The sequence below is a fragment of the Eriocheir sinensis genome, chromosome 61 (assembly GCF_024679095.1).
Source record: "Eriocheir sinensis breed Jianghai 21 chromosome 61, ASM2467909v1, whole genome shotgun sequence".
In the NCBI taxonomy this organism is placed as follows: domain Eukaryota; kingdom Metazoa; phylum Arthropoda; class Malacostraca; order Decapoda; family Varunidae; genus Eriocheir; species Eriocheir sinensis.
Window position 1 is genome coordinate 6,520,392 of NC_066569.1, and position 11,895 is coordinate 6,532,286.

The window sequence follows — 11,895 nt, forward strand, 5'->3', positions numbered from 1 at the left end:
AAAATATACGTATATACAGTACCCAAACAAGGCAAAATATACGTATATACAGTACCCAAACAAGGCAAAATATACGTATATATAGTACCCAAACAAGGCAAAATATACGTATATACAGTACCCAAACAAGGCAAAATATATGTATATATAGTACCCAAACAAGGCAAAATATACGTATATACAGTACCCAAACAAGGCAAAATATACGTATATATAGTACCCAAACAAGGCAAAATATACGTATATACAGTACCCAAACAAGGCAAAATATACGTATATATAGTACCCAAACAAGGCAAAATATACGTATATATAGTACCCAAACAAGGCAAAATATACGTATATATAGTACCCAAACAAGGCAAAATATACGTATATATAGTACCCAAACAAGGCAAAATATACGTATATACAGTACCCAAACAAGGCAAAATATACGTATATACAGTACCCAAACAAGGCAAAATATACGTATATATAGTACCCATACAAGGCAAAATATACGTATATATAGTACCCAAACAAGGCAAAATATACGTATAGATAGTACCCAAACAAGGCAAAATATACGTATATATAGTACCCAAACAAGGCAAAATATACGTATATATAGTACCCAAACAAGGCAAAATATACGTATATACAGTACCCAAACAAGGCAAAATATACGTATATATAGTACCCAAACAAGGCAAAATATACGTATATACAGTACCCAAACAAGGCAAAATATACGTATATATAGTACCCAAACAAGGCAAAATATACGTATATATAGTACCCAAACAAGGCAAAATATACGTATATACAGTACCCAAACAAGGCTAAAATCACGCAATGAATCTTCCGCACGACGACACCTCGCCGCCAGCGCCGATTTTGACACAACACCGAGGTTGTGTTATTAATACAATTTCTATATTTTCTCTATTATGTTTGCTTCTTGTCAGTGCCGACCCTGGACCCGTATTTATGATAAGAAGCTAAGATCTATCATAAGTATAAGTGGTTTTCTGTCATCACTATGAGTGACATCAAGACATGAACTTGCCGATCCTGCCAAATAAAAAATTCTGAATAAGTTTAAAAATTACTTTATAGGGACCTTTCAAGTGAAATTATTGCACCGTGGTCATTGGATATATAAAATCAGTCAGTCAGTTGGGGCCTATACGTCGGAGGGCACATTGCCTTCCCCACCCTACGAGTTCCTCTGAGCAAGTTTCCATGCAGGCGCCATTTCCATATCACATATCTCCCAGAGGTCAGCAAGATCAATTGATTTGCTCTAGTCATGAGATTTGTAGGTGTCCTCTTGGCCTCCTCCACTCAGCGTTGTCTCTCTCATAATAGGTGTGACCGGTGAGCAGGGTTGAGTTTGGGGTAGCGTACCACATGCCGGAGGATGATGATGATCCAGCAGGAGCCCATAGGCAGAGCCCTCCGAAGGTTTACCTGTAAAACTGTCTGGAGACTGGAGTGAGCTTCATAGGCTGCCAGGTAATATTTGTATGTAGTTTTACACAGGAATGGTTAACTATTTGTCAAACCAACTTAATCGACCACAGTGAAAGTAATGTCCTGCACGTACACAAGTTGTTTTAAGTGTAAATACGTGATACATATTTTTATGATTCTACTTTCACTGTGTTGGGTTAAGTTAGTTTAGCAAATAATTTACCAGTCCTGTGTAAATTAACACATTAATATTATCTACCTGATAGCAGCTACCCTATGAAGCTCGCTCTGCAGAGTCTGCCATAAGGTTTCCGGCCCCTCTCTGATGTTTATGTTCCAGCTACAACTCACTTGACTGCTGCAATCCATCTTGCTCTTCTGCTGTGTTTTGTTTTTTTTTTTTTTTTTTTTTTTACAACAAAGGAGGCGGCTCAAGGGCAACAAAAAGTGTAGAAAAATAAGCCCGCTACTCACCGCTCCCACAACAGACAAAAGTAAAGAGTGCCCAAAAGAGAGGTCAATTTCGGGTAGAGAGGTGTCTTGATGCACTCTTCTTGAAAGAGGTCAAGTCATATGCAGGAGGAAATGCAGACGAAGGAAGGCTGTTCCAGGGTTTACCAGTATAAGGGATGAAAGAGTGAAGATGCAGGTTAACTCTTGCATAAGGGGTTTGAACAGTATAGGGATGAGCTAGAGTAGAAAGTCGAGTGCAGCGGGGCCGCGGAAGGGGGGGATGCATGCAGTTAGCAAGTTCAGAAGAGCAGCCAGCATGAAAATATCGATAGAAGATAGAAAGAGAGGTAACATGGCGGCGGAATTTACGAGGTAGATGACTGTCGGTAAGAGGAGGGGGGATGATGAGACGAAGACGTACCCTTTGACTCTCTTCTGTCCAGGAGAGCTGTGTGAGTGGAGTCCCTCCACACATGTGATGCATACTCCATACGAGGGCGGACAAAGCCCCTGTATATGGACAGCATCTGTGAGGGGGAGAAGAACTGGCGGAGACGATACAGTACGCCCAACCTCGAGGAAATTGATTTAGTGAGAGAGGAGATCTGGAGTTTCCAGATGAGATTTTGAGTTACGGGTAGACCGAGGATGTTTAGTGTATAAGGTGACAGCTGAGTGTTGTCGAAGAATAGGGGACAGGAGTTTGGAAGATTGTGTCGAGTTGATATGTGAAGAAAGTGAGTTTTTGAGGCATTGAAGGACACCAGGTTCTTCTTGCCCCAATCAGAAATTATAAGGTCTGAGGTTAAGCGTTCTGCAGCCTCCAGCCTGGAATCGTATAGTTCCTGTTGAGTTGGCCTTCTATCAAAAGAAGTTGAGTAATGCAGAGTAGAGTCATCGGCGTAAGAATGGATAGGACAGTTCGTTTTGGAAAGATCATCAATGAACAACAGAAAGAGAGTGGGAGATAGGACAGAGCCCTGAGGGACACCACTGTTGATAGGTTTAGGGGAAGAACAGTGACCGTCTACTACAGCAGTGATAGATCGGTCAGAGAGGAAACTGGAGATAAAGGTACAGATAGAAGGATAGAAACCGTAGGAGGGTAGTTTGGAAAGCAAAGATTTGTGCCAGACCCTATCAAAGGCTTTTGATATGTCTAACGCAACAGCAAAAGTTTCACCGAAACGGCTAAGAGAGGATGACCAAGAGTCAGTTAGGAAAGCAAGAAGATCACCAGTAGAGCGCCCCTTGCGGAACCCATACTGGCGATCAGAAAGGTCAGAAGTGTATAGATCCTTAAGAAACTTCCGGTTAATGATTGATTCAAAAGCTTTAGATAGACAAGAAAGTATTAAAGCTATAGGATGGTAGTTTGAGGGATTGGAACGGTCACCCTTCTTAGGCACAGGCTGTATGAAGGCGTACTTCCAGCAGGAAGGAAAGGTAGATGTTGACAGGCAGAGACGAAAAAGTTTGACAAGGCAGGGTGTCAGCACGAAAGCACAGTTTTTAAGTTTTACTGTCCTTCATCTGCAGCCCCTTGCTTTTTTCTGTTAGTTACAGGTTTCAGATGGGAATCTGTAAAACGAAATACATTGTCTATTTGCCGATTTGAACGTCCATTGTAACACACACTAGGCATGACATCAGAGTCTAATTTTCACTTTTCGTCGTGCACACATACACAAGAGCGCCTCGCAAACATTCCTATATTCTTGAAGGTAATCTAAAATGCTGTAAAAATCCACAATAGTTAGACGAGGATGCAGGCTTCCTCCCACCGACGGTGCGAAAGTGTCAAAGTGAAACCCATGTAGTTTGTTTTTGTTTCGACACCGGCGTGGCTTGGCGTCACGAGCGAACTGTCGAGTGTTTCCAACTTGTCATGAGCGTTTGGGAGTTGGCTCCCTTAGGTATTCCACCTGTCAGCTGCCCTGCCAAATCTGCCTAACTTGACCTGACCTCTCTCTCTCTCTCTCTCTCTCTCTCTCTCTCTCTCTCTCTCTCTCTCTCTCTCTCTCTCTCTCTCTCTCTCTCTCTCTCTCTCTCTCTCTCTCTTCATTCCTTTTTCTCTCTATTTCTGTCTGTTTGTCTCATTCCGCTAACATTAATGGCTGTGTCTATCCGAGCAACTGCTCTTGAGGATGCAATTATAGATCTTCTATTAGCTTTATCTTCCGCTTTCTCGTAAGCCGGGGACACTCATGGAACGTCACGTATGTTATGCCAAGATCGCATAACACATGTATTTATAGCCCTTTTAGAGAATTAAATGTATAGGGTACTTTAAAATTCATTTAGAGGGAGTTAATATCTGATATATGAGAGAAAAAGATGTTTTGGGTTTGATGTGGCAGAGAGGTGGACAGATGAGCCCAAATACTCTCGACAAGTTGGAGCTACAATACGTAGAAGATGTTCCCTGTTTTCTGGGGAGAGGTCCCGCCAATTTCCAGTAAAGTCTGATACAAAATGATCCAGTGTTGATGCTATCTTGAAAATTCACATTCTGGCCAATAGGCTATAGAGGGCGATACGTCTTCTCTGGAAAAAAAATACGTTGTTTAATTCATGTTTCTTCTTGTTTATTGAGCCCTATGGCTACTTTGGAGGCCCTAAGCAGCTTTTGTCAGGAATCTACTTTGTTTTTGGTTAATTTGGGTTCTGGGTGATGTTTTGAGAGAGAGAGAGAGAGAGAGAGAGAGAGAGAGAGAGAGAGAGAGAGAGAGAGAGAGAGAGAGAGAGAACTACCGGTTGAGTCAGTGATTACTACTACTTCATAGTGAAACATCACATTGACGTCACGACTTGAACGAGAGGCGGTGCATACTTGATGACGCCACCTCGCCTCGCTACTGGTGCCTGTATATTTTAATGAAGTTTACCTTAAAGTTACTCCTACAACTGTCGTAATCAACATTTGGCACCTAAGCCTATTTTTGCTAATTAGGTCGGGGTCTCAATCATCGTCTCCCAAAATACCATCCTTGTCCGACGCATTGTTAAAATGTTATATTCGAAAAACTGTGTCAAGGCCCCTGAAATGCATAGTAGTATTCCTTGAGGTGTACGAATAAGTGGAGCCAAGAGAGGCGTTTGCCTGATTGTGTTCTACATAGTCGGTGGCTAAGGATACCCGACCAATAACTTTTAATGGTTTACTTAGTGTCTCAATCACAAACATGTATCAGTGATTTTTATAGACTCTATGGACCTGTTTAGGCAGAGGTTAAAAGAAACAAAAAAAATCTCACCATTGATATCCCTTTATTAATATTATATAGATACAGACCTCAAGTAGCACACACAAGGAAAATAAATGGAGGCAGACCTTCCACCTGGAGTATACTCAACAGGGCACAGAGGATCGGGGTTGCCGGCTTTAATGCAGCCAAGAATGATCTTTAACCTGTTGAAGCTGCCAAAACCACTCAAGGCTGTTGGAAAAATGGTTTCTAAAATTTTGTCCTGGCAAAAATGTGTCTGACGGGATGACTATGAACAGAGGAAAAGCTCATATCACAGTTTATCTGAAAACTGCCCGTGGAGTCCCTAAAGTTGCTAATTACAATCAAGGGTATAGGATAAACAGATTTCTAAGAACTTGTTCTCTATCAGTAATGTTTGATGAGATGGTTACAGACATGATTAGATTTATAATAACAATGGGTCTCAGTGGTCACAATCTGTATCTTCTTGTAGGAAGATCTGAATATGAATATTCAACATAAATAAGCTGATGTGAGACAAATTCTTGTGATGTTTTCTGGTATGGAATGTTCTCAAACTGATGTTTCTAGATATTCCCTGGCTGGGTGTTGCTTAATGAGATCTTGTTTGGCCAAGTGCACTATATAGGATGTAACCTCAAGGGAATTATTGCACTGAGATTTCCTGCTGCTATTCATATCCTGACGCCATGTCCCGCTGCTAATTGCTCTCTGGTGCAATGCCGTCCGATGGCGGAAGCTGAACATTCTTGGCCATCTTGTAATGTGATGTTGGAATCAATTTATACGGATTGACAGTAGTCCATAATTCCTTCTTCATTGAGAGGATTCCATTTGGGGGACTCCGTGAGAAACGATAACCTGATGAAATATGGTCAGAGGATGTGTCATCTGATGGGGTAAAATCTGAAGGGACATGACTTGATGAGGTATCCTCTGGTGAAATGGAATCAGATGGGGGTTTGCCTGAAGTTATGTCATCATGTTGGCTGTTCTCTAAAGTGACATCATCTGCTGGGGTATTGTCCTTCAGGTTGGTAGTGGGCATGGCATCATTTGAGGGAGAATCTTGGGCTGTCATTGAGATGCGTGCATTACTTAAGTATGGGTATTGGTAGTTAGGTTGGAAGGAGTTTACGTAGTCACCACTGGGTATGCAACAAATGTTAGGGTTCGGATAAGCGCACATGGTTTCGTAGGGCATACCAGGATATGGCATTGGCGGGCATGTCATGGGATTCATTGTCCTGCTCTCATTGATGGGTTTAATGCTTCTGACTCGAGTGGCGGTGCTGCTGTAGGAAGGTTTGTAGGGCCTGGTTTTGGGGAATGGCAATGGTCGTAGTTTTCTTGGTTGCTTTCGTGGTCGTGGTTTCCCCATGACTTGGATTGCGTCGGCCTCTTCATGTGCGTTGACCTCTTCATGTGCGTCGGCCTCTTCATATGCGTCGGCCTCTTCATATGCGTCGGCCTCTTCATGTGCGTTGGCCTCTTCATGTGCGTTGGCCTCTTCATATGCGTCGGCCTCTTCATGTGCGTCGGCCTCTTCATGTGCGTTGGCCTCTTCATATGCGTCGGCCTCTTCATGTGCGTTGGCCTCTTCATGTGCGTTGGCCTCTTCATATGCGTCGGCCTCTTCATGTGCGTCGGCCTCTTCATGTGCGTCGGCCTCTTCATGTGCGTCGGCCTCTTCATATGCGTCGGCCTCTTCATATGCGTCGGCCTCTTCATGTGCGTCGGCCTCTTCATGTGCATCGGCCTCTTCATGTGCGTCGGCCTCTTCATATGCGTCGGCCTCTTCATGTGCGTCGGCCTCTTCATGTGCGTTGGCCTCTTCATATGCGTCGGCCTCCTCATATGCGTCGGCCTCTTCATGTGCGTCGGCCTCTTCATGTGCGTCGGCCTCTTCATGTGCGTCGGCCTCTTCATATGCGTCGGCCTCTTCATGTGCGTTGGCCTCTTCATGTGCGTTGGCCTCTTCATGTGCGTCGGCCTCTTCATGTGCGTCGGCCTCTTCATGTGCGTCGGCCTCTTCATGTACGTCGGCCTCTTCATATGCGTCGGCCTCTTCATATGCGTCGGCTTCTTCATGTGCGTTGGGCTCTTCATGTGCGTCGGCCTCTTCATGTGCGTCGGCCTCTTCATGTGCGTCGGCCTCTTCATATGCGTCGGCCTCTTCATATGCGTCGGCTTCTTCATGTGCGTTGGCCTCTTCATGTGCGTCGGCCTCTTCATGTGCGTCGGCCTCTTCATGTGCGTCGGCCTCTTCATGTGCGTCGGCCTCTTCATATGCGTCGGCCTCTTCATATGCGTCGGCTTCTTCATGTGCGTTGGCCTCTTCATGTGCGTCGGCCTCTTCATGTGCGTCGGCCTCTTCATATGCGTCGGCCTCTTCATATGCGTCAGCTTCTTCATGTGCGTTGGCCTCTTCATGTGCGTCGGCCTCTTCATGTGCGTTGGCCTCTTCATGTGCGTTGGCCTCTTCATGTGCGTCGGCCTCTTCATATGCGTCGGCCTCTTCATGTGCGTTGGCCTCTTCATTTGCGTCGGCCTCTTTATGTGCGTTGGCCTCTTCAAGTGCGATGGCCTCTTCCTGAGCAATCATATGTTCTAGTAATGCCTTCTCCTGTATAGCCTTGTCATGTGCAGCGATTTCATCGTCATCCATGTTTTCTAAGTTTTTCTCATCCTGTGCCTTTATGTTATTTGCATACCTCTCGTCTTCTGCATACACCTCGTCCTGTTCGCCTGCGTCATCTGAGTATTCTTCGTCATATGTGTAATCCTCGTCCTGTGTGGCTGGGTCATATGCGTAATCCTCGTCCTGTGTGGCTGGGTCATTTGTGTACCCTTCGTCCTGTGTGGCTGGGTCATTTTTGTACCTCTTTTCCTGTGTTGCTGGGTCAGATGTTGTGTACGGTGAGGCCACATCATATGCTATGTCTTCCTGTGTGGATGGGGTGTAGTGCCTCAAAACCATCTTGGCTAGGGCACTAAGAGGATCTTGAGGTAAGTTTTCATGAACAATTTCCTTCTCCACAATGAAGTCAAGGGTTGGTGTGGATTCCGAGACCTTAACTGGGTCACTGATCTTCTTGTCCGCAATGTTTCTGGCAACAGATACTGAGAGACATGCTAAGAGACACAGAACAGTCCAAAGCACGCTACAGAAACCTGGCTTCCCCATTATTGACCACAGTCAGGGGTGCAGAGTCGAAGTGTTCTGCTGCCCTGTGAAGTGACCAAGAGACTGAAGAGGCAGCTGAACTGCACTCAGAGAAGGCGGTGGTGGTATTGGCAGCAACTGTGTATGCTCTACTTCCTCAGTATTGTTTCCCTTTGTTATATCAATATTGTGGCTGGAAACTTTTTCATTTTTCCTTTCTTTCCCCCTTGTGATGTGATTCACATTTGCAAGCAAAGGACGGTGTGGTGCCAGTGGTGGTAACAGTGGCAGAAGCAGAGATTGCTGTCATTACTTCTCCCTCTATGATATGTAGTGTTAACATGATATGAACATCCTGTAATAATATCCACTAGTCGCATCACCAACCCTTCCCCTATCCACCAGTCCCATCACCAAACCTTCCCCTATCCACCAGTCCCATCACCAACCCTTCCCCTATCCACCAGTCCCATTACCAATCCTTCCCCTATCCACCAGTCCCATCACCAAACCTTCCCCTATCCACCAGTCCCATCACCAACCCTTCCCCTATCCACCAGTCCCATCACCAAACCTTCCCCTATCCACCAGTCCCATCACCAACCCTTCACCTATCCAATAGTCCCATTAACAATCCTTCCACTATACACCAGTCACTTCACAAAAACTTCCCCTATCCACCAGTCCCATCACCAACCCTTCCCCTATCCACCAGTCCCATCACCAAACCTTCCCCTATCCACCAGTCCCATCACCAACCCTTCCCCTATCCACCAGTCCCATCACCAAACCTTCCCCTATCCACCAGTCCCATCACCAACCCTTCCCCTATCCACCAGTCCCATTACCAATCCTTCCCCTATCCACCAGTCCCATCACCAAACCTTCCCCTATCCACCAGTCCCATCACCAACCCTTCCCCTATCCACCAGTCCCATCACCAAACCTTCCCCTATCCACCAGTCCCATCACCAAACCTTCCCCTATCCACCAGTCCCATTACCAATCCTTCCCCTATCCACCAGTCCCATTACCAACCCTTCCCCTATCCACCAGTCCCATTACCAATCATGGGCGTCCGCAGGGGGGGCATTTGCCCCCCCCTGGAAAATAAAAAAACCGAAACCGAACCCATGCACGCACGCACGCAGCCACGCAGCCACGCACGAAGAAACACTGCTCCTATTAGTATTAGGATGTAACATGCTCCAAAGGAGCCTATGTAAAATTTAATTAAAATCCATAAGCTAGTTTAGCTGAAAATTAGCATGAGTTTTGTTAATGAAATAAAATGAAAGAACAGACTCTGTTACTTCTATGTCGATGCCTGTTTGTATCAGACATGCCTGAGCTCTGAACATCTCCCAGTCTGATTGGTTCATGTAGAGTTAATTCTTAATTGATAGAATAATGTAGTTGTTGTAAAATAATTTTTCCGAAATATTTGTTTTTCTTCAATTTTCTCTACCGGAGAAAATGTAACTGAGCTACTCTGTCAGATGAAAAAGTGCCACCATTTTGCATCTAAGCTCTTTCCTGGGAGCAAAATTTTTTCCAACGGGGAGGGGGACACCCCCTCCCCTCAGACCCCTCCCCCAGGACAGCAATCTCAGGAGTCAGGACAACATTGCCCCCCCCTGCATTTTTTTCTGCGGACGCCCATGTTACCAATCCCTCCCCTATCCACCAGTCCCATCACCAAACCTTCCCCTATCCACCAGTCCCATTACCAACCCTTCCCCTATCCACCAGTCCCATTACCAAACCTTCCCCTATCCACCAGTTCCATCACCAACCCTTCCCCTATCCAGCAGTCCCATTACCCATCCTTCCCCTATTCACCAGTCCCAATACCAATCCCTCCCCTATCCACCAGTCCCATTACCACCCCTTCCCCTATCCACCAGTCCCATTACCAACCCTTCCCCTATCCACCAGTCCCATTACCGACCCTCCTTCTATCCACCAGTCCCATTACCAATCCCTCCCCTATCCACCAGTCCCATTACCAATCCTTCCCCAATTCTCCAGTCCCATTTCCAACCCATCCACTATCCACCAGTCCCATTACCAATCCCTCCCCTATCCACCAGTCCCATTACCAATCCTTCCCCTATCCACCAGTCCCATTTCCAACCCATCCACTATCCACCAGTCCCATTACCAATCCCTCCCCTATCCACCAGTCCCATTACCAATCCTTCCCCAATTCTCCAGTCCCATTTCCAACCCATCCACTATCCACCAGTCCCATTACCAACCCTTCCCCTATCCACCAGTCCCATTACCAATCCCTCCCCTATCCACCAGTCCCATTACCAATCCTTCCCCAATTCTCCAGTCCCATTTCCAACCCATCCACTATCCACCAGTCCCATTACCAATCCCTCCCCTATCCACCAGTCCCATTACCAATCCTTCCCCAATTCTCCAGTCCCATTTCCAACCCATCCACTATCCACCAGTCCCATTACCAACCCTTTCCCTATCCACCAGTCCCATTACCAATCCTTCCCCTCTCCACCAGTCTCATTACCAACCCTTCCCCTATCCACCAGTCCCAGTATCAATCCTTCCCCTATCCACCAGTCCCAGCACCAACCCTTCCCCTATCCAACAGTCCCAGTACCAACCCTTCCCCTATCCACCAGTCCCATTACCAACCCTTCTCCTATTCACCAGTCCCATTGCCAATCCTTCCCCTATCCACCAGTCTCATTACCAACCCTTCCCCTATCCACCAGTCCCATTACCAATCCTTCCCCTCTCTACCAGTCCCATTACCAATCCTTCCCCTATCCACCAGTCCCATACCAATCCTTCCCCTATCCACCAGTCTCATTACCAACCCTTCCCCTATCCTCCAGTCCCATTACCAATCCTTCCCCTCTCTACCAGTCCCATTACCAATCCTTCCCCTATCCACCAGTCCCATTGCCAATCCTTCCCCTATCCACCAGTCTCATTACCAACCCTTCCCCTATCCTCCAGTCCCATTACCAATCCTTCCCCTCTCTACCAGTTCCATTACCAATCCTTCCCCAGTCCACCAGTCCCATTACCAATGTTGTAATAAAGCATTAAATGTGCGAAGATATTAGCGAAGAGCGGGCCTTCACCTCCTCTTCGTCAAGAGAGGAAATTAGTTCATTTCTTTCCCGCTCGCCGCTTCGCGCGCTGCATCAAAGACACTCCTCGTCACTGTGAATACCGTTTGGTCCAAGCAGCCTTGCTTCCTCGCGGGAAGGGGGAAAAGATAGTTTGAGAATTCCAGCGTGAGAATGGACTGGTGGATAGTGGAATGGTTGGTGATATACCCGGCGACTATAAACCCTGGCTCATAAAATATACTGCCAGACGTAATACCATATGAATTTGAGAGGCCATTCCGAATATACGTACAGGTGTGTGTGCATGCCGGGCACGCAGCGCCTCCCTCCTCTTCTCCAAAGACAGAACCTTCCTGGGTCGTGGAGCCGGCGGGGTAGCCAAGAAGACGGTGCAGGTAACACCACACACAACAGCAGCACTTCCTGCCCTATTGGTGCCCCAAGTAAGGCAACAAAAGGTTCATGAACCGTTGGC

The 11,895-nt window shown here is 46.2% G+C and overlaps 1 protein-coding gene across 2 annotated transcripts; it reads right to left on the reverse strand.

Moving 5' to 3' along the window:
- Positions 1-5,162: 5,162 nt before the first annotated feature.
- Positions 5,163-8,450, reverse strand: LOC126986261 (uncharacterized). Of its 2 annotated transcripts, none has more exons than XM_050842235.1 (2): positions 6,958-8,450; positions 5,163-6,759 (listed from the first exon to the last, which is right to left on the reverse strand). In XM_050842235.1, the coding sequence occupies exons 1-2, from the start codon at positions 8,329-8,331 to the stop codon at positions 5,845-5,847; spliced, it is 2,289 nt and encodes a 762-aa protein (XP_050698192.1). In that variant the 5' UTR covers positions 8,332-8,450; the 3' UTR covers positions 5,163-5,844. The 2 variants fall into 2 exon arrangements, with proteins under 2 accessions (XP_050698192.1, XP_050698193.1); XM_050842236.1 differs by having other exon boundaries at positions 5,163-6,633; positions 6,832-8,450.
- Between the last annotated feature and the right edge of the window lie 3,445 nt (positions 8,451-11,895).